Raw genomic sequence first — 26,543 nt, 5'->3', positions numbered from 1 at the left:
CTTACGGAATAAAACAAAAATGCATTTATTTTATCGCTGAAGATTGTACAAGTGGAATCACAAAAGGATATAGAATATTAGGAAGTGTACCATCAGTGTTTCCTAATTTCCCTAAATGCAAAACAATGAAATGCACCAAGGAGGTAGTTGAAATGAAACCTTGTACATTCTAATTGTGATGAAAAAAGAAAAAAATGTGTAGTGGAAATATTACTAATAGTGCATGCTGCGACAATGATACAATGGATCAGGATGACGTAGGTAGCAATATTGTATCAAAAATAGACAGCATTGTCCAGACTGATTATCCAACTCTTGTAGTTCGTAAGTGCAGGGAGGTCAGTAATTTAAAGTGTGCAAATCATAAACTGAGTCATAAATTGAAATTCTTGTGGGCTACTGTAATGAAACTGAAAAGTCAACAGGGTGAGAATGATAAAAAGTTTGAAAATATGAATAAAAGCAAATTAGAAAGTGTTTCTGAAAATAATGATGTGAAGATGATTTGCCTTCAAGAGCAGTTATGTGCTTTTGGGAAAGTTAAGCACAAGGGGAGTGAAATAGTTGTCAGATACTGTATGTTATGGAAAAACAAATCTCCATCTGCATATGAGCACTATGTTGACACCTGTTCAAAAAAACACTACTCAGCTTAAATGAGGGGTTGGAACTTAAATAGTGGCAACACCGCTGTGTAGTTGCTATGCAACGGAATCTAATATTGTCGCTGATAGCACACGTTGGTTACATACCTTCCTTACCTCAGAGCAAATGGACCCGCCATTCCCACATCACCTGCGTGCACACAAGCGAGAGAAACACAGTCACTTGTGAGCTAGCGGTCTAACTTAACATTGTCACTATGTTTTCCAAACAGGAACAACAGAGTTGGATCGAGATTGAATGTGCCAGAGGTCGTACAGCACGACAGGGTCATCAAGGTCTTAAAGAGACTTGCATGGAATCTGCATTGCCTTACAGAACAGTGGCACATTGGGTAAAAGCCTTCAACAATGGTCGGCAAACTGTGGCGGACATTCATCGGGCAGGTCGTCCTACGAGCGTCAGTGAAGAAGAAGTGCATGCTCTTGCCGCGTTACTGGACAGTGATCGAAACCAGATGATTCGTGAGCTCGCCTAAGAAACCGGATTAGCGCATACGACTGTGCTTCACATCTTGAAGGAATGCCTAGGCATGCAAAAAATTGCATCATGATGGATTCCGCATGATTTGACGGAAATGCACAAATGGTTGCGTTACGATGCTGCTAGATGCACTTGGAGTGCTATGAGCATGAAGGAGAAACTTTCTTACGCTGTATCATAACCCTGGATGAGACATGGGCCAAATCGTACGAGCCAAAACTGAAACGCCAATCAAACGAATGGCGTCATTATGGGTCACCAGGAACGTCGAAAGTTTGTCAGAGCCCTGTTATGGTGATCCTCGTGTATGACTGTGATGGTGTTATCCTAACGCATTACATTCCTCCATGGCAGACCGTCAATGCACAGTATTACTGTTTGTTTTCGGAGCACCACCTGCGACCAGCTTTGAGAAAGAAGCGGCAACACTTTCTGCAGAATCCACCCATTATTTTGCACGACAATGCTCAGGTGCATACAGCGCAAGCTGTGGCTGATTTGTTCAGTCGATGGGACTGGGAAGTACTGTACCATCCACCGTACTCCCCAGCCTTAAGTCCTTGTGACTTTGATTTGAATCTGAAGATGAAGGAACCACTTTGTGGCATTCGCTTCAGAACTGTTGCGGAGATTCGACAGGCAGTAGACCGCTCCATTCGTACCATCAACAGAACAGGCTCTTCTAAAGGTATACTACGACTTCCACATCACTGGCAACGGGTTATACACAACGCTGGTGACTACATTGAAGGACAGTAAAGGTTGCTAACATGTAACTCTTTTGTATATGTTGTAAATAAATAGTTGCCACTATTTAAGTTCCAACCTTCGCATGTCATAGATCATCAGAAGAGCAAAACTTAGTTGGTGATAAAGGAGCATTTGGTTTTCTTATTATCAAAACCCACTACAATTTACATATTTCATGATGTAGGCCTAATGTACCTACAGATGTTGTCAATGAGTTCATTTCTTCTGTCGATCAGGCAGACAATATAGAAAACACTCCATGTTCACAGTATGCCCAGGAACAATTTTAAGCAGTTCAGAATTTAAGTTACCCAAAATTGACTTTCAAAACTTCTAAATAACAATATAATATTGCAGACATTCATCTTTTTGGCCTGGGTGTATTTTTCTTATTCTAAAAAACATGGTTTGTCCATGAAATCCATGACATGTGGTAACCCTAAGATCGAGTATAATTGTACAGGTAGTGACACATTTTCCTTCACTCGTGCTGTTTCTTAGTTTGCATTTGATGAGTTTTATCTTTATTAAAGCAACTTTATAATATATTTACATTTAAGTCTTCTTTGATCTTTATTTCATACATACTATAGCCCCATAGTAATTTACATGCTTCACTTGAACATTATACCACTGTGACAGACAGCTGAATGCTAACGCTCGCTGCAGTGAGTGAGAGAACTTCTAGGCAGACACGACAATGTATTGTCCAGCATGGATTGAGGAGTTTTTTTTATAATAAATGTAGGTCTAGTCTATTGGTGGGTGGTTCTCACATTAGTTAACTTACCTGATCATGTAAGTTGGTGAAGCTGTTAGCACTCAAGCTGTTCTTGCGGGAACGAGTGTCATGACTGTCTGACCTGCCACTCATCTCAACCACAGTGAGGGGGATGTTGGGAGTAGTACCGCGCATTGCAGCTTGATGCTGGCGGTAACGTTGTTGCAATGTTCCCAAACGTTCAGCCATATGTGCAGCAGGCATTCTTGCTTGCTCTGGAGGGGTTGATCTTATTGTAGGAGGACTCCGATCCACTTCATCTCGCATTGCTGCGGACAGACATTGATAAGATTCTGTGTATATACTAAATGACCTATGCAGTGAAACTTCCCTGAGGTGACATCTTCCATTGTACAGTCAGAAGAACGATATTAAAATGAATTTCAGTAGTCCCCTTCTTGAGAAAATTAATGTTTTGTAGAATTCATTCAGAAATAAATTATCTTGCCTCCAGTGGGAGCTTTGGTATGAATGTTTATTGAAATTGATGTATTTTCTTATGTTAAATTAATGTGAAATGGTCTTTGAGTCCTTTGAAATTCATGTAGAATATATTTTATACAAACTTTCTTCAAAGTACCTACCAAAATGATTGAAATGGATAGACTCTTATACTGTACTGTTATTAGAAATACAAAAACAGGCAAATTGTGAATTAAATCAGTGACAAATTCCTGGAGGAACAAATATTCTTGAAGTATTGGTGGTTATAAAAAAAATAGAGAATAAATAAGGAGATATGATACTGAGATGGGGTAGAATTTAAAAGAATGAGATACTGACCCAAAGAAGAAGTAGAAGAAGACAATGACTTAAATTACAAGAAAAGAGGGGGATCTTCAAGACTCTACTTGGTCATATTAGCTAGGAAAATGATCAATTCTAGGACACAATAATGTTTACATTTTATCCTATATTAAAAAAACATATTTGAATTTTTGTGTTTTTATTGTCTTCAATCATTACTTTCCAAATGAATAAACAAGGATGACTACAAATAATAATGAATGATGATAATGTTAGATTCCAAGCAAATAAATAATAGTCATTACTTACAGAGCAGAAAGATGGAAGGAAAAATGGTAATTTGAGGAAAATCATTAAAAATTGCTAAATAGGGCATATAAATTTAATGGAACCTCAGAGGGGAATTACTGGTTTTTAAAAGCAAACTTAGAGAGGTTCCTTACTGTGAAATCTGTTGGTGGGTGTAGGTGGCAGAGGCCGAGTACCCATCATTCGCTTCAGGCTGCCCATCTTATCCTTGATTGAGATTTCCTTCTTGGGTAAAGCTGGACCCTGATTTAAACAAGACAGCAGACATATTATATTCACATAAAATACATTTTCTCAGTTATGGTTCTGTTTGTAACTCTGGTTCCTTCTTTATATCACTTCTTCCTGAATGAGACACAGAGCAATGAATTTTGTAGGCTTACTGATAAGGTACGTTATTACAATACGGTACTAACATGATGAACAAATACTCAAAGTATTAAAAATTCTCTGCTACGTAGTTAGAATAAGGATAGAATGTCTGAGATTTAATCAGAGGTTTCTCCTTACTCAGTTCATAGACAATTGCTGTTTATCTCTTTACTCTGAAATTTGTCTTGGAAACAGTTATGTTGTGTGGTAGCCTGATGGTGTTTGGTGTCATGTATTTTGAAACATGTCCTTATTTTATAAAAGCACACTTCTTAAATATATGGAGTAATTTATCCTGCCAAAGCGCACTGTGTACAAGACTTCATGTAATATTGCTATAGCTCAAAAATACAATTTTAACTTAATATAGTTAGCAAGGTTTATCATAAGAAAACTTTCTCACTGTGCTACAAATAATATACAGTCATCAGAACCATATCAGTCCTTCTAAATACTTATTTAATATTTGGAATGATATTGATGATATGGATGAATCTGAACATTAAGAATAAAAGTATGACATAAACAAAAGTACATTACTATCTTACATGAAGTGTTTAATTTACTGTAACTGATTGTGCAACTATTTCTTCTTCATAATGATTTTATTCTCATCTGATACTGGTATTAAAGTTAGTTTCTTTTGAACACTGATTAGACACCTGATTTACTTTAGCTTCACCAAGAAATGATGCCTGCATATGACTGTTCTTGTGGATTTGAATCATCTTGGCTAGAGTTCTTCTTGGTGGCTCAATCAGCATCACACTTGACTGCTATTTAAACAAAATCTGGATTCAGTCCTCCTTCAGAACAACTGTCTGCAGTTGCTAGCTTGAAGGTATACTCTTCTCATTCTTACAGGATCATATCTATGAAGCTCAATTTAGAAATAATATTGGACATGAGCATTTCACTGTTGTTCTCAAGATGCACATCCGGACACACATGCGAAAACTATGTTGGAGAAAACAGAGATGGAGGCAATACTCTTTAGTCTCCTGTGTTATGTATTCCAATGTTGCTCCTTAATCGTATACGGTATGCAAAATCATCTCCATACAGCCCATCAAAATCAATAGAGTAATGGAAAGCAAACAAATACCTGGCCTGCAGTATTCCAGGAATTGCCCTGATACTCATTGCTATGCAGTCTAACTAAATACTCTCTAGATGTGGTAATATAGTTTACAGATATCTCAACTATATGATAGAAAATCTAATACACATCCTTTCAGATAATAAGGATGTTTCTCTGTAACCTTGTTTAAATAATAGAAAGACATTAAAAAATAATAATACATTTTATGGAAAGAGGTGAAATCAGGTGGAAATCATCCTCTGCACTGAAGTTGTGTTGATGTTCTGAATTCATACACCTTGGCCATGGCATTAATTCCAGTAACTAGCAGTTGACCCAAATGACCAGAATTTTTTTTTTTTACAATTAGTTTCATATTAATTTATAATCCATATTGTGCCTGTTTTACAGGATTTTCATTACGGTGCTTTTTAGAATTGTTTTGCAAATCATTTTTACACATGATACCAATGTTTTCTCCAACTCAGTTGTATATTGCATATTACTGATGCATGTGATTAGCTGTATGAATGTAACTAATATCAAATGTATATAAATATTTATAAATATTTATAAATATTTACAACTTTTGTTGTTCACATTAACACACAGAACATTGCAAACATTTAACATAAAAAGATAGATAAACTCTTGGGAAGAAACTGTCAGTAACAACGTTTTGTGCCTTAAACTCTTGGCAAGAAACTGTCAGTAACAACGTTTTGTGCCTGTTGATACAGTAAAAGCATGTTTGATGGGCAGTGGAACCATGGCTTTCACTTGCAGCATTTTATCTCCATTATCTTGATAAAATCAATTTCATGAGCTACTGTATTTGAGCAAGGAGTTTCAAGGGGAAATGGTTATGTCAATTCAGCATGGCTGAAAGTGTCAGCACAATAATAAGAAAGGCATTCCTGAATACTGCTTTGAAAATTATAAATTATTTTAAGCTTGTGCACTCTGCAGAATGCACAAGGGAGGAATATTCCTATGATGAAAAGGAATTTAAGTTTCACTATATTTTCTTTATTCATCCTTTATATGGCAATTCAGTATGAATAGAGATAGATAAGACATTATTCTGGAAGTATAAATACCATCTAAAGAAACAACCTTATAAAGAATAATACAAACTTTGTTAATGTGTTTTAATGATAATTTTCAACAACTGGTTCCTAAGACAGGTACGCTTGATGTCTTGTGCACATGGGGTTTGAATTATGCCTGCATGATGAGAATGCTGTTGTTTGTACTGTGTGTTTGTCTCATAATGTTCTAGTGTTAATGTTGTGTTCTTTGGGGCTGATGCAGAGAATATCCATGTTTGTGTTGATGTCTGCATATCTGAGTCATGTATCTGGAGAGTGATTGACAAATATATACCATACCTATTCTATATTTTTGTATGCTCTGTGTACCTTGTCTTGAAATTTCAACCAATTTGTCCTTAATAGTATTTGAGCCATTTATGGCTTTGAGTTTCTAAATACCAGATATGTTAAACACATGTCTGTGTGCTAGATGTTAGCCTCAGATAAGTTTTATTATGGGTTCTTTGTTCTAAATGCTGTCTTTGACCCTTTCTGAATGTTTGGAGAAGCTTGTGTGTGTATTGAAATTTACTGGTGTAACATAAATTTATTTTTGGTTTTGTACGCCACCGTAGCATAACAGCTAGTGTTATTAGCTGCCGTCCTCAGGGGTCTGATTCCCGGTACTACCAGAAATATAAGAATGGCTGGAAGGCTGGTATCTGGTACCTCCATTGCGGTGTGCTTGAAAAGAGCAGCTGCACCATCTCGGGATGAGGACACGAGTTTACTTTACTTTTACTTTTGGTTTTTGAGAATGTCGTGTTGTTGAACCTTATTTTGTATTGGAGGCTGTCAGTGAGAGTGTGATTGTAATTACTAGCATCTGGAGGTAGGGTACATTGGTGTGATCTTTTGTGCAGAATGGTATGTTCTGGTGAAATTGGTATTATTATTTGTAATATTTACCAGCATTATGTAATGGTTAGTACAATAAAAAAATATATTTATTGCAGTTTGTTTGGGTAAATACTGGGTTGTTCTAAAAGCTATGACTTCTTAGAAGCAAGATGTAAATTAAATAAATCTGAATCTGAGAAGTTAAGAAAAACTTTGTTCATCGAAGTATCTCTCTGAGGAGACACTCTTTACAGGTTAATTAAATCTGCTTCGAAAATTGAAAAAAAAAAATACCTTCTCAACTCACAGAACATAATTAATTCTGCTTTCTGAAGTCTGGACCCATGTTCTTAGCCTACTATTACACTGACTGACAGAGCAAATGCAACACCAAGAAGGAGTGGTTCGAAAGGGATGAAAGTTGGGGAAAAAACAGAGATGGCATGGATGAATAATTGATGTTTATTTCAAACCGATATGCAGGTTACACAATGCGCACGGCATTGACTCAGTAGGATGTAGGACCACCGCGAGCGGCGATGCACGCAGAAACACGTCGAGGTACAGAGTCAATAAGAGTGCGGATGGTGTCCTGAGGGATGGTTCTCCATTCTCTGTCAACCATTTGCCACAGTTGGTCGTCCGTACGAGGCTGGGGCAGAGTTTGCAAACGGCGTCCAATGAGATCCCACATGTGTTCGATTGGTGAGAGATCCGGAGAGTACGCTGGCCACAGAAGCATCTGTACACCTCATAGAGCCTGTTGGGAGATGCGAGCAGTGTGTGGGCGGGCATTATCCTGCTGAAACAGAGCATTGGGCAGCCCCTGAAGGTACGGGAGTGCCACCGGCCGCAGCACATGCTGCACGTAGCGGTGGGCATTTAACGTGCCTTGAATACGCACTAGAGGTGACGTGGAATCATACGCAATAGCGCCCCAAACCATGATGCCGCGTTGTGTAGCGGTAGGGCGCTCCACAGTTACTGCCGGATTTGACCTTTCTCCACGCCGACGCCACACTCGTCTGCGGTGACTATCACTGACAGAACAGAAGCGTGACTCATCGGAGAACACGACGTTCCGCCATTCCCTCATCCAAGTCGCTCTAGCCCGGCACCATGCCAGGCGTGCACGTCTATGCTGTGGAGTCAATGGTAGTCTTCTGAGCGGACGCCGGGAGTGCAGGCCTCCTTCAACCAATCGACGGGAAATTGTTCTGGTCGATATTGGAACAGCCAGGGTGTCTTGCACATGCTGAAGAATGGCGGTTAACGTGGCGTGCGGGGCTGCCACCGCTTGGCGGCGGATGCGCCGATCCTCGCGTGCTGACGTCACTCGGGCTGCGCCTGGACCCCTCGCACGTGCCACATGTCCCAGCGCCAACCATCTTCGTCACAGGCGCTGCACCGTGGACACATCCCTATGGGTATCGGCTGCGATTTTACGAAGCGACCAACCTGCCCTTCTCAGCCCGATCACCATACCCCTCGTAAAGTCGTCTGTCTGCTGGAAATGCCTCCGTTGATGGCGGCCTGGCATTCTTAGCTATACACGTGTCCTGTGGCACACAACACGTTCTACAATGACTGTCGGCTGAGAAATCATGGTACGAAGTGGGCCATTCGCCAACGCCGTGTCCCATTTATCGTTCGCTACGTGCGCAGCACAGCGGCGCATTTCACATCATGAGCATACCTCAGTGACGTCAGTCTACCCTGCAATTGGCATAAAGTTCTGACCACTCCTTCTTGGTGTTGCATTTGCTCTGTCAGTCAGTGTATTATGGCCCACAGGGAAGTAACTTATGTTGATTCTATTCAACTGCATCACATTATTTAATACTGATATTGCAGAATAAAAATATTCTGAACTAAATATGGCATATTAACAAAACATTGGGGCACCTGCTAGTTCATAACATTTTGTGATTAGTATTTCAGAATTTCTGAATGCATTTTGTACTAAAGTGATTTTTAAACAATTCTGTAATATTATATGTAACTTCTTCTTAGCATTATTCTCGCAGTATGGCAGAGACTGCTTGTCGGCACATCCATCTCTATTTTATCCTCCCTAATTTAATCCATCCACTGTTTCTTCAGTCTACCATGTAGTCACTGCCGATCAGGGTCCAGACACATGGTTGTTTTTGCTACAAAATTGTCTGTGCTGCATGTAACATGTCCAGAGCATTTAAATCTTCCTTCCTGTAGTTTGACCATGATTGACACAGTTTTTAGTCGTTGTTGAACATCCTCCTTTCTGGCGTGATTGAATAACATTAGCTCAAGACACCACTGGAGCATTCACATTTCTATCATGTGCAGATACTGTTCATGTTTTACTGTCACAGGCCAGCATAAGACTCTAGTCACTTGGCTCCACTTCATACAGATAGTACTGATATGGACATAAGGATCTGGAATGCCATTGCCTTTACTGTATTTGGAGGAGACAAGATACTCAAATTCACTTTTACAATCTTGACCAGTCATGTTTTATCATCTCATTAGCTTCTTGGTAGACACATGTGTAATAATGGTAGATGGTAGCCAAAACTGTGGTTTCCTCAAATTTTATTTCAAGATCAAGAAAAGAAAGTGAATGCTTGAACACTAAAGATTTTTCAGATTGGATGAGGCGACACTGAACATGTTCCATCAGCCTGCTGTTAATGGTGCATTTGAATCTCCCAATATAAAACTTCTGATACAAACCAGGAAAAATGGTAGACCATACATAACAACTGTTGCAATAAGAAAGAAGAGGGGCTACAGATTAGCAGAGTTTGGCAACTACTACTTGCCACTAGATGACTGAAGAATGGCCACACTGGATCACACTGCATCCTAGTAACACCAGTCATGAGATAGAGGCAAGTCGATACTGTCACCACCTAGCCATCTCTGGATACCCACTCAGCCTGTGTCATTTCATCTTGACAAGATCTACTGAATAACTGTTGAAATGTCAACATAATTATACAGTAATATCAACATGGCATAATATCCCAGATCCCAGAAGGACTGAATGAGTTGGCCGTGCAGTTAGGGTCTTGTAGCTGTGAGCTTGCATTCAGGAGATGGTGGTTTTGAATCCTACTATTGGCAGCCCTGAAGATGATTTCCTGTTTTCACATTAGGTGGCTATACCTTAAATAAGGCCACAGCTGCTCTCTTCCCAATTCTAGACCTTTCCCTTCTTTGCATCACCAAAAACCTTTGATATGTTAGTGCAACGTTAAACCTCTAGTAAAAATAAAAAAAAAAAAAACATGGAAGGAGATCAAAGCTTGTCAGTGAAATCCTGCACCTGAACATTTTATTTCAATTTTTTTCCAAAGTTATTGATGAATAAAGGGTATAACACATTCTATTGGGCTCCTTGGTATATTTCAACATACTATCTCTAAAACTCAAAAGACCATCCATGAAGTCCTATTAGAGATATTACTAACTTTAACCTGTCAAGAAAACTGCTGCCCAGCCAGATGGTCTGGATATATTGGAGAACCACAAGGTTAGCATTAAGACATCCTCAGCTTGATCTCACAAGGCTGAGTCCATCCCTCGAGATAAGGAGCAATTTACCCCTCCATGAGTCTGGAACTGTTAATTTAACGTTAGGATAAAAACTAGCCTTCTGGTGGGCGCGCGGCTGCACTCATTGCGGCAAATTAGTTTGTTTTCACTTTGCTCGTGAATGTAGTTATTTCCCGCCTTGGGAGCCAAGGTATGCTATGTTCGTTATATGACCAGTAGGTTTCAGCTCAATTGATTGCTTATCTGTCTCTTATCAGTCGTCTGTGGGCTGTGGAATTTGGCAGGCACCATGACACTGCACTGAGTTAAGTGCATGCCCACTCTCATAACAGTTCCTTTCTCACTTGGTGTAGGACGTGTTTGCTCCGTGTGTGCTTGGTTTATAGTTCAGACAGATCATCCATTGTAATGTATCTTCATATAACTCTTCTCGCTGTGAATGTTCCAATATTATTTTTCACATCGGCAGATATGTTTCAGATCGATTTTGTTACTGTGAACATAGTACTCCTTTTGATTTGTTTGTGAATTGTTTCTTGATCAAAACAAACATTCAAAAGATTACTTATCTATTTCTTTTGAAAGGGCTGAAAGTTTGGCAACTATGGAGGACATTCATCAAGTCCTTCTAGAGCTTTCCGATGATGATCCAGATCTTCAAACTGAATTGACGAGGACGACAATCACGGACGCACAGTTGTGGTGGAGGAAGAAGAGGATAGTGATATGGATCAGTCAGTGGATTCAGGAGCAGGTGAAGTTTCAGAACACAGAGGGATTGTCAGGATCAGATTTTCAGTATGCGCCAGGTAATTGAAAAATGCTACGAGAGGAATAGACAGTTATATTGATATTTCATAGATCTAGAGAAGGCATATGAGAGATTACTGAGGGAAAATATGTTAGCCATACTGAGGGGATTATGGGATTGAGGGTAGATTATTAGAAGCAATCAAGGGTACTTACAGGGGTTAGACAAGGCTGTAATATTTTACCTATGTTGTGCATAGTTTATGTGGATCATCTACTGAGATGTATAAGGTGGCAGGGAGGAATTCAATTAGGATGTAATGTAGTGAACAGTTTGGCCTATGCCGATGAATTTTTCTTAATGGCAGGTTATGCTAATAATAATCTTGATGCAATCTGGCTGGTCACTCATCAATTTCGACTTTCTATTTTATTCTAGGTCTACTAGATAGCAGAGTAAACCGAATCTCTCTTGGGTATCTATGACTGAGTTTTAATTAATATTGTCAGGTGAACACCAAATGTATCACCAAAGATCTTATAAATGCTGACATTACAAGATATTAGAATCATTCCGTATTGACGGTTTTCACCTCACAGAGGAGGATACTTTTAATTTTCCCTTTGTAATGCTGACATTGTATGACATGGAGTGTTGAATGGATGTTTTTCCTCCCTTCACAGATCCAACTACACCAGCTGAGTTTGAACCCGCTATCTTGGGATACGGAGGCTGACTCTCTACGACTGATTCACAGAGGAAGCTGGACTGTGCTGAAAGCCTGCAGTCTAATATCTTGGAAATTAAAAATAGATGCAATGAGTATGAAATTAAAATTCGTCTCTCCAAGACTTAAGTTATGTCAGTGGGAAAATGAAATGGCGTATGGCTTTTAGTGCCAGGAGTGTCCAAGGACATGTTCAGCTCGCCAGGTGCAGGTCTTTCGATTTGGCACCCGTAGGTGACCTGCATGTCGTGATGAGGATGAAATGATGATGAAGACAACACATACACCCAGCCCCCATGCCAGCGAAATTAACCAATGATGGTTAAAATTCCTGACCCTGCCGGGAATCGAACCTGGGACCCCTGTGACCAAATGCCAGCATGTTAACCATTTAGCCATGGAGCTGGACATGTCAGTGGGAAAGAAACCTAGGTGAATTGAATATCAGGTGGGAATTCAAAACTGGAAGAGGTAGGTAATTTCAAGTATTTAGGATGTTTATTCTCTCAGGATGGCAGTATACTAAGATTGAATCAAGGTGCCGCACAGCTAATGCAGTGAACTCACAGTTGGAATCAACAGCATAGTCAGCACCTAAACAAAATTATCTTTACACCAGTCTGTTTTCAGATCAACTTTGGTGTAAGGGAGTGAAAGCTGGGTGGACTCGGGATATCTTATTCATAAGTTAGAAGTAACAGACATGAATGTAGCGAGAATGATTGCTGGTACAAACAGGTGGGATTAACAGGAGGAGGGTACTTGGAATGAGGAGATAAAGGGTAAGTTAGAAATTAACTTGGTGGATGAAGCTATACATATAAACCAGCTTCGGTGGTGGGGTCATGTGAGGCGAATGGAGAAGGGTAGGTTACCTTGGAGAATAATGGACTCAGTCAGGAGGGTAAGAGAAATAGTGGGAGACCAAGATGACAATGGTTAGATTCAGGTTGTAATGATTTAAAGATAAGAGATATTAACTAAATGAGGCCACAGAGGAAATTTACAGGGACTTGCAAACTGAATGCTGAAAGGCAAAACAGTCTATAATGATGTATGTATGTATGTATGTATGTATGTATGTATGTATGTATGTGTGTGTGTGTGTGTATGTTGACCATCAGTTTTCATTCGAGTTTGTTAGGGTTATAATCATGGTTTTTACATCCCACTAACTACTTTTGAAAAGCACAAGGCAATTACAATTTATTTTTCCACATAGTTTCCTGCTTTAGAAATTCATTTGTCTCAGCGTATGGGCAGCTTTTTGATGCCCTCATTGTAAAAGGAACAGGGTCGTGTCACCAGCCAGTTGTGCACAAAGTCTTCCAAACTCTCGTCATCTTCAAATCGTTGCCCTCTTAAAGCTTCTTTAAGCGGTCCGAACAAATGGAAATCGCAGGGCGATAAGTCCGGGCTGTATGGAGGATGATGAAGTGTAGTCCAGTGCATTTTCTGTAGCTTGGAGACAGTTAGAGCTGCAGTATGGGCCCGCGCATTGTCGTGGAAGAGAATGACCTGTCGAATTGGTTGGTCTCATCTTTTGCTGCGATATGCAACCCTTGCCTTGTTCAACAGCTCACAGTAGTAAGCAGCATTGATTGTGCATCACTCATGCAAACAATCAATCAGCAAAATGCCTTGCTGATAGAAAAACGGTTGCAAGAAACTTGCCAGCTGACAGTCGAGTCTTGGCTTTCACTGGTGCTGCCTCCCCTTTCCTCCGTCACTCCTTACTGTCTTGTTTGGATTCGGGAGTGTAGTGGTGGACCCATGTTTCGTCACAGGTGACGACCCAACTAAAAAATGCGTCACCTTCTTCTGCAAACCTTGCTGTAATCCTCTGACAGACCTCCAAACGTCTCAACTTCAGATTTTCGGTCAAAAGACGAGGAACCCCTCTGGAACACACTTTACGGAACTGTAGGTCATTTGTGATGATTGCTTGACAGCTCCCATAACGGATTCCAACTTGTTCTCCAATTTCTGATACTCTCGCCCGTCGATCGTCGTCAATAATGTCTTTAACCACAAAGAACCGTAAAGAATAACATACAGTTAAACCTGTAGAGAAAAAATATAGAAAAAAACTAAATATATTAATATAAGATAACCCAACAATCTCTAAAATTAAATCCCTAGAATATAAACCGGCCAAAAAGGTATACCACAAAGCGCAAGATTAGCGAATGTTTTCATCTGTAATGCCGGTCCTAGGACAGCGATCGTGTTGCTCATTTTCCACACATTCTCGTCCTTCCTTGAACTCTTTATGCCAGGCAAACACAGGTATCCTTGACAATGTTTGATCACCAAACTGTGCAGTCAATCTCTGGCAAATTTATGCCACTGTAACTCCTTCACGAGCAAAATATTTTTATAATTATGCATTGCGCAGTGACAGGGTGCACCTGTTGCTCCGACATCGTGAGCGTTACTGATGAAATGTCAGGAAATATCTAACAGCACGTTCTCCCCACTCCAAACAGTCCTGCCTAAGCATAGCAGAAGTGTGGGTCAGTCCTACCAACGGCTGATGTTCAGGAACAAAAATCCTGTTTATATTTGATTGACCTTTGTATGTGTTTTTTTTTTTTTTATGACCATCAGTTTTCATTCCGAGTTTGTTAGGGTTATAATCATGGTTTTTACATCCCACTGACTACTTTTACAGCTTTCAGACATATCAAGAGGTGCCAGAATTTTTCCCTATAGGTGTTCTTTTAGATGCTGGTAAATCTATTAACGCAAGGCTGGTGTATTTGAGCACCTTCAAATAGCACCAGACTGAGCTGGAAACAAACTTGCCTTATTGGGGTTAGTCATTCCATGCTGTACAGTCTAAGTCACTCCATCTAGATGATCAGTGGTATAAGAGTTAAGTTTTGAAATAATAAATAATACAAATTATCTCCTAAAGTATTGTCCAAAGTCAAAGTGAGACCCATTTTTCTTGTTTCTAGTATGTCTTTCCATATGGTGCTTGGTAAAACTATGTAATTAATCCCCTATCAAAAAATACAGTATGTATTCATATGGCACCTGAGTAGCAAGAAATCAAGCTAGACTTGAATTGCCTCAATCTGACAATTTTTTTCTTAAGTGATGAAACTCTATAGCTTAGTAGTATACTGAGATGGATTTTCATAAAAACTACCTTTTGCTACACACTAATATGCTTAGTCATATGTAAGAGTTATCAACTCTATTTATATTATATGATGTTAACACAACCGTTACCAAAAAAAATTCAGTGGACAAAGAGCCCCATAACTTCTTTATGATGAAAAAAATGTATGTTCATTATGAGCAAAATATTTAACAGAACTTCTTATTTAATTATTTTATTCTGATTACAAGAAAGTTAATCATTAAAATTACCTTAATGAATTCAAATTTTTATACAAATATTTTATGTTGTATTATGTTGGTGCCAACATGATCCATTATCATTTTGTGTTTTATGCAATCAAGTACCTACCTCAAGTTTCTAAACAATTAATATTCTTCAAATTATGAGTAGTAACAAGTAGTGATCCTTTACTGACATACATTTAAGATATAATTTCATATGTAATGAGAAGGAACTGAGAAAAAAAAGAGTTAAAATAATATTTCAAATATCTCTGAATAGTAGCTGTAGTTGCAGTACTTTTAGGACTAGTCATGTGCGTGCCTTAAATGAACAGCTGTTTATCAGGTGGTGTAATGAAAAAACTAAAGCGTATTTTGAGTTCTCCTTTCATCAATCTGTAACGTACCAGTAAGTTGTAACTGATATCAATATGATTTTCCTCCAAAATGTTGAGAAAACTACTTTTTTCTTTTTTTCAGGAAAACATGTTTTAAATTTATTTCTGTGAGAAAATATCATCAGCTGATCTTTTTTAGGTAGTGGATCCATTGGTGATATATTGAATGGCTAAAAGTCATGGGAAGACACTAAATGTGATGTTAAAATGAGTTGCTCCTCTGCAAGCCCTCAAAACAGCAGCAATACGGTGAGGCATCTACCCTACAAGGTGTTGGAATCGTTCTGGAGAGATCTGGACCCACGCATCTTGCACTGGTAGCTACAATTGGTGCCGTGTAGTTGGTGCGGGGTTCATGGAGCGTACACCAGCATCGGCAGCATCCATAAATGCTCGATTGAACGGGGATCTGAAGGGCCAATCCATGGTCGTAACTTCACTGGAATGCTCCTCCAGCCATCTGCGTGTCACCACAGAGCGGTGACATGGTGCATTGTCCTGTTGAAATATGGCATCTCCATCAGGTTACTCTAGGGCCAGAAAGGGATGCAGATATTCTGAAAGAATGTCTACATAATGTGCACCTGTCAGCGCTCCCTGAAGCTGGACAATGGGGCCTAATTACAACCATGAGAATGCTGCCCAGACCAGAACTGAGCCACCTCCTGCCTGGATACAACCTTGTTGACACGCAGGATCCATACCTTCATGGGGCATATGCCACACTCTTACGCACCCATCAGCTCGATACAACTGAAACCGGGATTCATCGGACCAAACCACACGTCCATTGCCGATGTTCACTGGCCCATGCACATCGTTGAGTTCTGTGTCGAGGTGTCAACAAAGAGACATGAGTTGGTCGACGGCTGGTGAAGTCCATGCAGTGCAGTTGCCTCCTTACAGTCCTGGTAGAAATGGGTTCCTGACTCCCAACATTCAACTGGATGGTGATCTAACTTACAGTACACTGTTGAGCACCCAGTATGGTTCTGCGGATGTGATGCGATGTCCATTCATTAAACACCTGTGGTCTTCCCATGCGGCGGTTTACGCAGGTGATAACATTCTCTCTGCGATATTGAAGATCCACCTCGACACTGTTGACCTTGGAAACCCAAATGTGTAATCTCCTCAATGCCATGCACCAATGACCATCCCACGTTCAAAGTCGGTTAACTTGTAACGTGTTGCCATCTTCACGAACACTGGTGTCTGTGACAGACTGCTCAGCTATGCCGCAGCTGGCTGCGATGTTCAGAGGTCATACATGGCACTTTTTCTAGTGGGCACCCCTTCCCTTGACTTTTGGCCACCCAGTGTATTATCTGTAAGCCTTTATTGCAAGGTTGGACATTGATGAGATATTGTCAGTTGTTCCTACCAGGGCTGAAATAATAAATAAGTATTTAATTGTGATCAATCAATCAATCAATCAATCAATCAATCAATCAATCAATCAATCAATCAATCAATCAATCAATCAATCAATCAATCAATCAGCCAGTCAGTCAGTCAGCCAATCAATCAATCAATCAATCAATCAATCAATCAATCAATCAATCAATCAATCAATCAATCAATCAATCAATCAATCAATCAATCATCCATGTGGCAGATTTCCTATCGGCAATTTTTCGTAATATTTTCTTAAATGATTTCAAAGAAGCTGGAAATTTATCAAACGTCTCCCTCGATAAATTATTCCAATCCCCAATTCCTCTTCCTCTAAATGAATATTTGCCCCAAATTGTCCTCTTGAATTCCAACTTTATCTTCATATTAAGATGTTTCCTACTTTAAAAATCTCCACTCAAGCTTAATTATCTACCAATTTCATTCCATGCCATCTCTCCGCTGACAGCTTCCATCATACTGCTTAGTTGAATAGATTGTCTCTTTACTCCCTAGTTCTCCCAGCAAAAAATTTAGCAACATTTTTGTAACACTACTCTTTCGTTGGAAATCACTCAGAACAAATCATGCTGCTTTCCTTTGAATTTTTTCCAGTTCTTGAATCAAGTAATCCTGGTAAGGGTCCCTTACACTGGAACCATACTGTGAATGGAGTCTTACCAACTTATAAGCCCTCTCCTTAACATCCTTACTACAACCCATAAATACCCTCATAACCATATGAGGATATCTGTAACCTTTATTTATAATCCCATAAATGTGAAAACCCCAATGAAGATCTTTCCTTATATTAACACCTAAGTACAGCACTTACAATGATCCCTGTGAGGTACTTTCGCTTCATCAACACTGTAATTAATACTGAGAGAAAACTGATTGGTGAAGCTTACAACCTGACTTTTTACCCTGTTTACCATCATACATGTCTATCTCATACATTATCATATCATAATTATCATATTATAATAATTTAAAGGTGAGCTGCTTTTAGTTGAGTATTCCTTAATTTGTCTTTTGTGATAAATTTAAGCAGTATTTAGAAGTGAGTCACCCATTTCCAGAGTTCATAAAATTGTTGATTTGTCATTATTGGTTTCTTTTATATCTCGTATGAATGCACTTCAAGACACACAGTTTAGACCAGCTGTGCACAACCTGGTGCCTACTACTAGAGTTGCTGCAGCTCGGTATTGTCAAACTTAATGTTAAACTATATTTTAATAGACTTTACTGTTCTGAAAATATGAGTTCAACAACAGATTCCAAGATGCCAATAAAGGCTTTCATGGCCATATAGCAAAAAACTAAAAACAGAGTAAAATACAAATTTAATGTATTTTTAAAATGACAAATATTTAATGAATTTTTAATTTTCTTGACTGCATTGTATGAAGTACTTGAAATAAACTTTTAATGTATTAGGTTGTATTCAGTACATATTGAAAAGATGTTATGTTCAGAACAAAAATCGCCAACCAGACACCAGTGGGATCCAAGACCACAACCTTCTAATTTTGCATTAGATGTTCTGTGAGCTATGGTGGCCTAGGTTGTGGTTTGCCTCTACATATTTCTACTCTACAATTTGGAGTTATAGTTATGCTCCTTAGACATATTTCTTAATAAGTGGTTTTAAAGCTGAGCAGAGAACTCTAATCCCTCAAGTTGAATTCACTAGTTTGGTTGGTGTTTGAGGAAGTGTGAGAAGTAAGAACAGAAAGAGGAGGTCAAGAAACAAATAGGACAAACAGATTAGAGTAAATGTAGGATGCTGTAGTCATGTACAAAATAATGAAGTGGTTAGCACAGGATAGAGTGATATGGAAGACTGCATCAAACCACTCTATAGACTGATGATCCAAACAACAAAATAATGACCACACCTTAAGCTACTAGTCATTGGTAACCAGAGGTCAGTAATCAGAACCTAAAAGTTGAAGATTTGCATTCATTTCTGACTAATGGATAAAATTGGGTTTTATATTGTTGAGGTCAGTATTTTCAATCTTTCATGTTTATCATTTCTTCTTCATCTTATTTTTTTTCTATTGTGGCATTACAACATCTGGGTTCCTTCTTTGATCCATACCATCTGTTCTTCATAGTCCCTTGCAATAATAATTTAATTATTTTATATATTTATTATTATTATTATTATTATTATTATTATTATTATTATTATTATTATTATTATTATTATTATTATTATTATTATTATTATCATCATCATCATCATCATCATCATCATCATCATCATTATTATTATCACAGTCAACCCCCTATATACTGCCTCCCTCAGTTATTGCTCATGATGAGCTACAAACAGATATTCCTAATGAAAGCAGCATATGAATTACCTCAATATAATGCCACCCTCCACCTGCCACCATCTACCATTGGCAGCAAGGGTACAGAAGTGTCACACAGTGTTCAGAGTATACCTGATACAGAATATCACCAACTGTTGATTTAAAATTATGGGCAGGAACCTGGAAACTTTATCTTCAAGTGGAAACATGGCTCTTACCTAATCCTTTAGGAATGTGAAGAGGCTGGATGCTACCGACCCTTATTATCTTGAGTGGCGTAGTGCCAAGGAATTTACTGTACCTAGTTTGGAAGAATGATGGCATGCAATGAAAATTTCCTTACAGCTTATCGCTATGGGTTGTTTCTGAGAATAGCTTTGAAACCCTGGACAAAGCAATATGAGGATAAAGAGCTTGGCAGTAGCTCACTTTGACCTGTTACGAACTTCAGTCCTATCTGTATCTGTATGCTCCGCTAAAATAATTTTTCAGACCTGAATAAATGTACGTTACTTTCTCCAAGTTTTCAGAGGAGTCCCTATGCCTTTCTGCTGGAACGAGTTAAGTTGATATTCTCTACTGTTTCGATCCATCGTTCCCTCCAAGTAGCATCCATACTGCACAGGAGTTCATCAGCAATATCTGGATCTGGGTCTCCAGTCTGTAGGTAATCATTGTAGAGTACATCACTTCAAGCATTCCAATCAGGAATGTTTTTTTTGTTTTTGTTTTTTACAATTTGCCTTATGTCGCACTGATACAACAATGGGATGGGAAAGGGCTAGGAGTAGGAAGGAAGTGACCTTGCCCTCAATTAATGTACAGCCCCAGCATTTGCCTGATATGAAAATGAAAAACCATGGAAAACCATCTTCAGGGCTGCTGACAGTGGGGTTCGAAGCCACTATCTCCTGAATGCAAGCTGATAGCAACCAAGCATGTATTCCTTTCTCTATGGTCTCTGAGCATACTCTTCTTAGGTAGCTGCCATTTTAACTGCACCAACAAAACACTTATACCTGTAGTGCTTCAGAGGAATCCACCAAATGCATTTATCCATTTCAGCAGAGAATGCAACCCAGTTGGCTTCTCTGAAGTTGCATCGAGCATATAGTATTCGCCATAAAATAGGAATTTCAATACCAGTTTCCAATATTATGGGTCAATATTGACTATGAGGAAAATTTTCCATTACTTTGTGAATTAGCATTTAAGAGGTGTCCTCCCTCATTGCTGGTAACAAGACACAAGTCATGATTATAATCTTGTTCTATGCAGCTGATCAAAAAGTACCATGATCTTTTGGGTCAAAAATCAGATGAAGATTAATATTTCCAAATCTGGGGGTATAGTATTGCTTCATGTCTACACATGACTCCTGTGTGGTGTTAACAAAGCAACAATTCTGGCTGGCTGACCTATCTTTTGAAAGATCCCCCAGCAATGATGACACAATCTCAGGAAAGATTTGAAAACAATAAAGCTGGTTTGATGCAGCTGTCCATGCCATCCTATCCTGTGCTAAATTTTTTCATTTCTACATAACTACTACATCCTACATCTGTTCTAATCTGTCTGTCATATTCATACTTTGGTCTAACCTACCGTTCTTACTGCCTACACTTCCAAAACCAAGGGAACAAGAAGAAGAAGAAGAAAGAAAGAAAGAAAGAAAGAAAGAAAGAAAGAAAGAAAGAAAGAAAGAAAGAAAGAGAGAAGAAGAACTATTATGGTACATTTCCCTTGGGTTGATTTAACACCATTCGATAAAACACTTCCGTTTTCTTTTGAGATGTGCAAATTTCCAATATGCTTGGCACTTTGTATCACAATCTATAAAACTCAAGGGGAAACACTGGAACATGTAGGTCTCTATTTACCTCAGCCAGTTTTCAGCCATGGCCAGTTATATGTTGCCATATCAAGTGTGCAATCATTTGATACACTTAAAGTTGCAGTAGTGCCAAAAATAATTGTACAAAGAATATCATATATAAGGAAATCCTTCTCTAAATATTTACTCCATTGACTGTCATGTTTTGATAGGCTTTGGCTAGTATTCACATAACATCATTTATTTGCATAAAATCATGTAGAAGTTATATATTTTTGTTGTATATTTTTATTACTTTCCTTATTTTTGTTATCTTAGAAACTGAACCTTTATTATAGTATTAGACTGATGTATATTACAGAGGATAGTGTATTACTGTAAATAACATGGATATGATTATAGGAACCTGAATATATTTTCAATGATGCAAGCAAGTATGCTTGTAGTTGCTGGAATTTGAATCATGATCATCTTGGTGGGAAGCCAGCTACAATATCACTTAGCCATCACTAACCCTGCAAATATATTTTCCAACTCCCACTCTTATACTATTGATTTCCTCCCTCAAAATAATTCTTAAATATGTCACTGCCTACGTAATTAGATCAGTAACATAAAGAAACAAACAAGTGTTACTCTTAAGTGTGTTTAATATTATTTGGACTTAAAGATAGTCAGTAAAACCTGGCTCCTTTGCTGAACGGTCAGTGTTGAGGCCTTTGGTTCCAAAGGTTCTGGGTTCGCTTCCCAGATGGAATGGGGATTTTAACCGCATCTAGTTCATTCCTTTGACTCGAGGACTGTATGTTTGTGCTTGTCACAATACACTCCTCTTCACATACATACAACACAACACACTTCACTACCAACCATTACAGAAACACACAATAGTGAATACAGCACTTATATAGGGTTGGTGGCAAGAAAGGCATCCAGCCATAAAACTGGACTACGTCCATGTGTACAACACAGTTCATACTTACAACCCTACCAAAGTGTGGGATAAGCAGTGAATGAACAAGATTGTCAGTGAATTTTGTATACTATTAACGAGGAGGTACTCTGTTGTAGCGGAAAATCACAGAAAGTATTAACCTTCACAAAATGAGGAAAGCAGCCTATTTCAGTCATATCTTCTGAAATTACAAATACAGTCTGATACAACTGATCATAGAGGGGAAATGCAGATATGGCAGAGATTATTCTGGAACAGAACATCTGACAGTTGTTCAATATCCATGGTAGAATTACTCTGATATGAGAAACACAAAATAGGAAAAATTACTGCATTATGATATATTTCTTTACTAAAATGTGCAAATCTAGAAAGTTCTTTAAAGTGTAAAAAAAAAAAAAAGTTAAGATTGTATTGACTCTTTCCCAGGGTAGAGAGAATTTCTACAGCTTTGCTAATGAACAGATGCCTTGAATATCATTTCTATTGTCTTTATCATTAAATCATCTTTCTTTCACTTCCTTCTACATTACATATGTTATTATTCTTGATTATTTTCTAGAAGCTATAAGATAATTTTATGGTTATTGCATTTTAATGTGAATTTATTTGCATAAACTTGGCATACATATTGCACAATTATAATATCAACAATATAAGCTTATAATGATTAATACCACATTCTTGTTGGATGCACAAGTATAATAGATTCACACTGATTAAAAACAATACAAGAAAATAGTTATCATTTTTGTATAGGCACTTCCCTCAGAGATCAAAGAGATAGAATGGATAGTTACTAGCATAGAGTGTCAGGTTTGAAACAAATATATGTATGATCCTGAAACTACTACTGAATCATATTTAAATAAAATATTAACTTTTAACATATTTTATACATATTTAGAACAATGTGGTCCTCTACTGCATAAAAAAAGGTGTGATTTTCAGTGAATATACAAAAGTTTTGTAATGAGCTTGAAGCACTTCCTAAGTCTATATATACATATAGGTAAACAGAACAGTGAAAAAATATTTCTTTAATAATATACACTAAACTAAGTTGTAAAGTGTTCAGATTTAAAGTATTATCAGACGTATTAACATATAATGCATGGCTTACAGAAGGCTTTTATTTCAAAATTATGACCAGGATGTTAAACAAAATGATCTATACCCATCACTAATTGCAGAGTAATGGATAGTTACTATAAGCATAGACTATTACAATAAATGTAAAATAACAAATTTCTCCCATTAATATGAAATTTGGATGACTGAATTTTCTATGAGAAGAATTTGAGATTTTCTCATAGGAACCCATCAGCAAATAATGCTTGTTATGTTGTTTATATTAAAGCTTGCTTTACTGATGTATTTACCATTATAAGTTTCATTACTCCCATGTCAATTGGGCATAATAACTAGTGTGTTTGAAATTTTCAACATATTAGCGCATGTTTATTAAATAAAGTACCTATCAAAAAGATGTTAAATAATAAAGTTATTTCAAAAAATTAAGTTCCCAGAAGGAAACCATAATTTAATCTTATCGATTGCAAATGTTAAAAAACATTTAAGCATTTAAGCTCTTAAATGTTTTTTATAAAGTTATTGTTTTTATGTCCCACTAACTACTTTTTGACAGTTTTTGGAGGTGCTGGAATTTTGTCTCACAGGAGTTCTTTTTTGTGCCAGTAAATTTACTGTCACGAGGCTGACTTATTTGAGCAGTTTCAAATACCACTGAACTCAGCCTGCCAAGTTGGGGTCAAAAGGCGAGTGCCTCAACTGTCTGAACCACTCAGCCCGGCAGATGTTAAATAAAGAACAAAACTGATCAATCGGACATCAGTGGGATTCAAACCCACAATCTTCCCACTGTTGAAAGTTTATTTGGAGTACAATTCGGTCATGAAGATTTATTCATTGACTAATGTGTCTCCTGACTAACAAGTGAAAATTGTTCAAATATCAGGGGCTCACAGCTTATGAGATCTGAGTGCTGATCATGGGGGTCTAGCTGTGTCTAGCAATGCTTCAACTTCCTTATACTAGGCTCCTCCTCCTCAGTTGACTCTAGTTCTCTTCTGATGCTGATGTTATTAGTTTTGCAAGTCGTAGATAATCTTTCACAATCCGACCTACCATGGCCCTTCCTTCTCTTTAGTCAGTACCTCTATTCTTCTAGGGTTGAAAATGTTTTCTCTTCCTGCTTCAATTATCCTTGTAAGGGACTGAAAATAGCATTGTTTTCCCCTTAAAATCATCACCATAATTTTGCTAGCATATTTGGACAGGGGGGTAGGGACTGAAAAAAATTACTAAACAATGAAGCAGACTTATATAAATTCAATTCAGTTCAAAACAATTTTGAATGTGACTGGAAGATATGACAAAGTAATAAACTGAATGAGTGAAAGTCAGACAGAGGTTTTACAACTACCATAGATTTTTAGCTGCAAGGCATTTCCAGGGGTGGATCACAAACTAGTAGTTGTATTTCATAAAACTGAAGGAAAAAATAGAGAAAGGCAGACAAAATGGTGAGGAAGAACTTAATGTTACACTAAAGGAAGAAATATAAACAAATAGTTTTTGTAGATGAATTAACACTTCTGGTGTCTGAACTAATAAAGTCACAAGAAGAAAAGCTGGGAAGATTGGCAATGGTAGGTAGAAAATGTTAGATAACTTAGATGTGGATGAAACTATAGAAATTCATAAAGAAATCATTAAGTAGTCTATAGGAATCCAAATAATGAGAAATGCAAGTGTACTAAATTAGTTAAATAAAAACATTTAGAAGATTAGGAAACTGTAAGAAGGTAGGGGTAGCTAGTAGAAAAATAAGGTATATTCTTAGAGAAAGGAAGACCATGAGTTTCAATACTTGAATGGAAGAACAAAAGGTAAGAATGTGAAAAGTACACGTATGAATACTATGCAGAAAAGGAGATTGATGACAAAATTATTTGAAAAGAGGGAAAAAAATTTGATGATAATATTAAGAAGGGAAAATGAAATATTGAGAACAGAATTTTATACAGTACCAAAAGGATATCATTACAAATATGATGTGCAAGTTGATATTTTGATCTTGAGAAGAAAGTTTGGTGAAGTTTTCACCTTAAATTTATCCAGAATACAGCAATGTACAGCTGAGAAGGAACTAGCTACAACTTGTGAGAAAGACATCATTTGCATTTTCTTTGGAACTGCAGATCTACTGTGAGTTGTGCTTAATGCAAGTGATGTCAGAAATTTAGACCATGGTTTGAGATTCTACGTTTAAATTCCTAGAGCCCTTTACCTCCCTATAAATACATACAGATAGCAGATATGTGCATACATGAGGCTGATGTCTGTTGTGTTCTAGTGATTCATTGTGCAGAGGAAGTAATACCGTTTCACATGTCATAATCTCATTATTTGAGCACAATATTGATACCTGTTTTTCAAATACAGTATTGATATTCTGTTTTCTTAAGAGGATCTTGTAACTTTATTCTGAATCTACACATGAAACAAGGAAATTCTAATTTGCTATGTAATTGTTAGAATGGACTACATGGAGGCAATTGCACTGTACTTTCTTTAGCTGTATTGAAAATAATTAATATTGTCATAAGATATGCAGTCAACTGATCATGAACCAGCCTATACTAAGAAAGATATGTCTTTCTAGCTGCCATTCTGACTGTAAGCCATGCATAATAGCCATATCACATTCATACAGAACTAAATCTTGCAGTAAGAAAAATATCATACAACTTCCACTTTAAGGATATCATATCTATAGTAGTCCCAGTTACTGAATAAATTAAGACAAGGAGAAAAAACAATTAAGATAAATTGTTTAATTAATATGACTGTGCTAGATTATGGTTATACATGTCTATTAGCCAAACTGTGAATGTGTATATATTTTCATTTGACATGGAACCACCTCCCTCACACGTAACTGCAGAATGATTTTGAACAGAAGTTCTGCAAGTTGTGTTGATACCTTACTGTCTGAAGCTACTCTATAAACAATTCAGATGAATTATATGACGGTACAGAAATTGCTTTGGGGATTTTGCAAACATTTCTCTTTCAATATACATACAGTAAAACCTGTCTTAACGGACACC

At 37.7% G+C, this 26,543-nt stretch overlaps 1 protein-coding gene across 6 annotated transcripts in view; it reads right to left on the bottom strand.

Moving 5' to 3' along the window:
* Positions 1–26,543, bottom strand: part of LUBEL (Linear Ubiquitin E3 ligase) — a 371,419-nt gene that overhangs the window by 125,284 nt on the left and 219,592 nt on the right. For all 6 annotated transcript variants that reach the window (XM_067145436.2, XM_067145435.2, XM_067145441.2 and 3 more), the window contains exons 6-7: positions 3,868–3,976; positions 2,687–2,946 (exon numbers count right to left, since the gene is read on the bottom strand). In XM_067145436.2, coding sequence (XP_067001537.2) covers positions 2,687–2,946; positions 3,868–3,976 — 369 coding nt within the window. The remainder of the gene's footprint in view (positions 1–2,686; positions 2,947–3,867; positions 3,977–26,543) is intronic.

Source organism: Anabrus simplex, chromosome 4, assembly GCF_040414725.1.
Source record: "Anabrus simplex isolate iqAnaSimp1 chromosome 4, ASM4041472v1, whole genome shotgun sequence".
Classification (NCBI taxonomy): domain Eukaryota; kingdom Metazoa; phylum Arthropoda; class Insecta; order Orthoptera; family Tettigoniidae; genus Anabrus; species Anabrus simplex.
The sequence above is the reverse complement of the archived record's forward strand: the minus strand, read 5'-3'. Positions and strand labels throughout refer to the sequence as shown.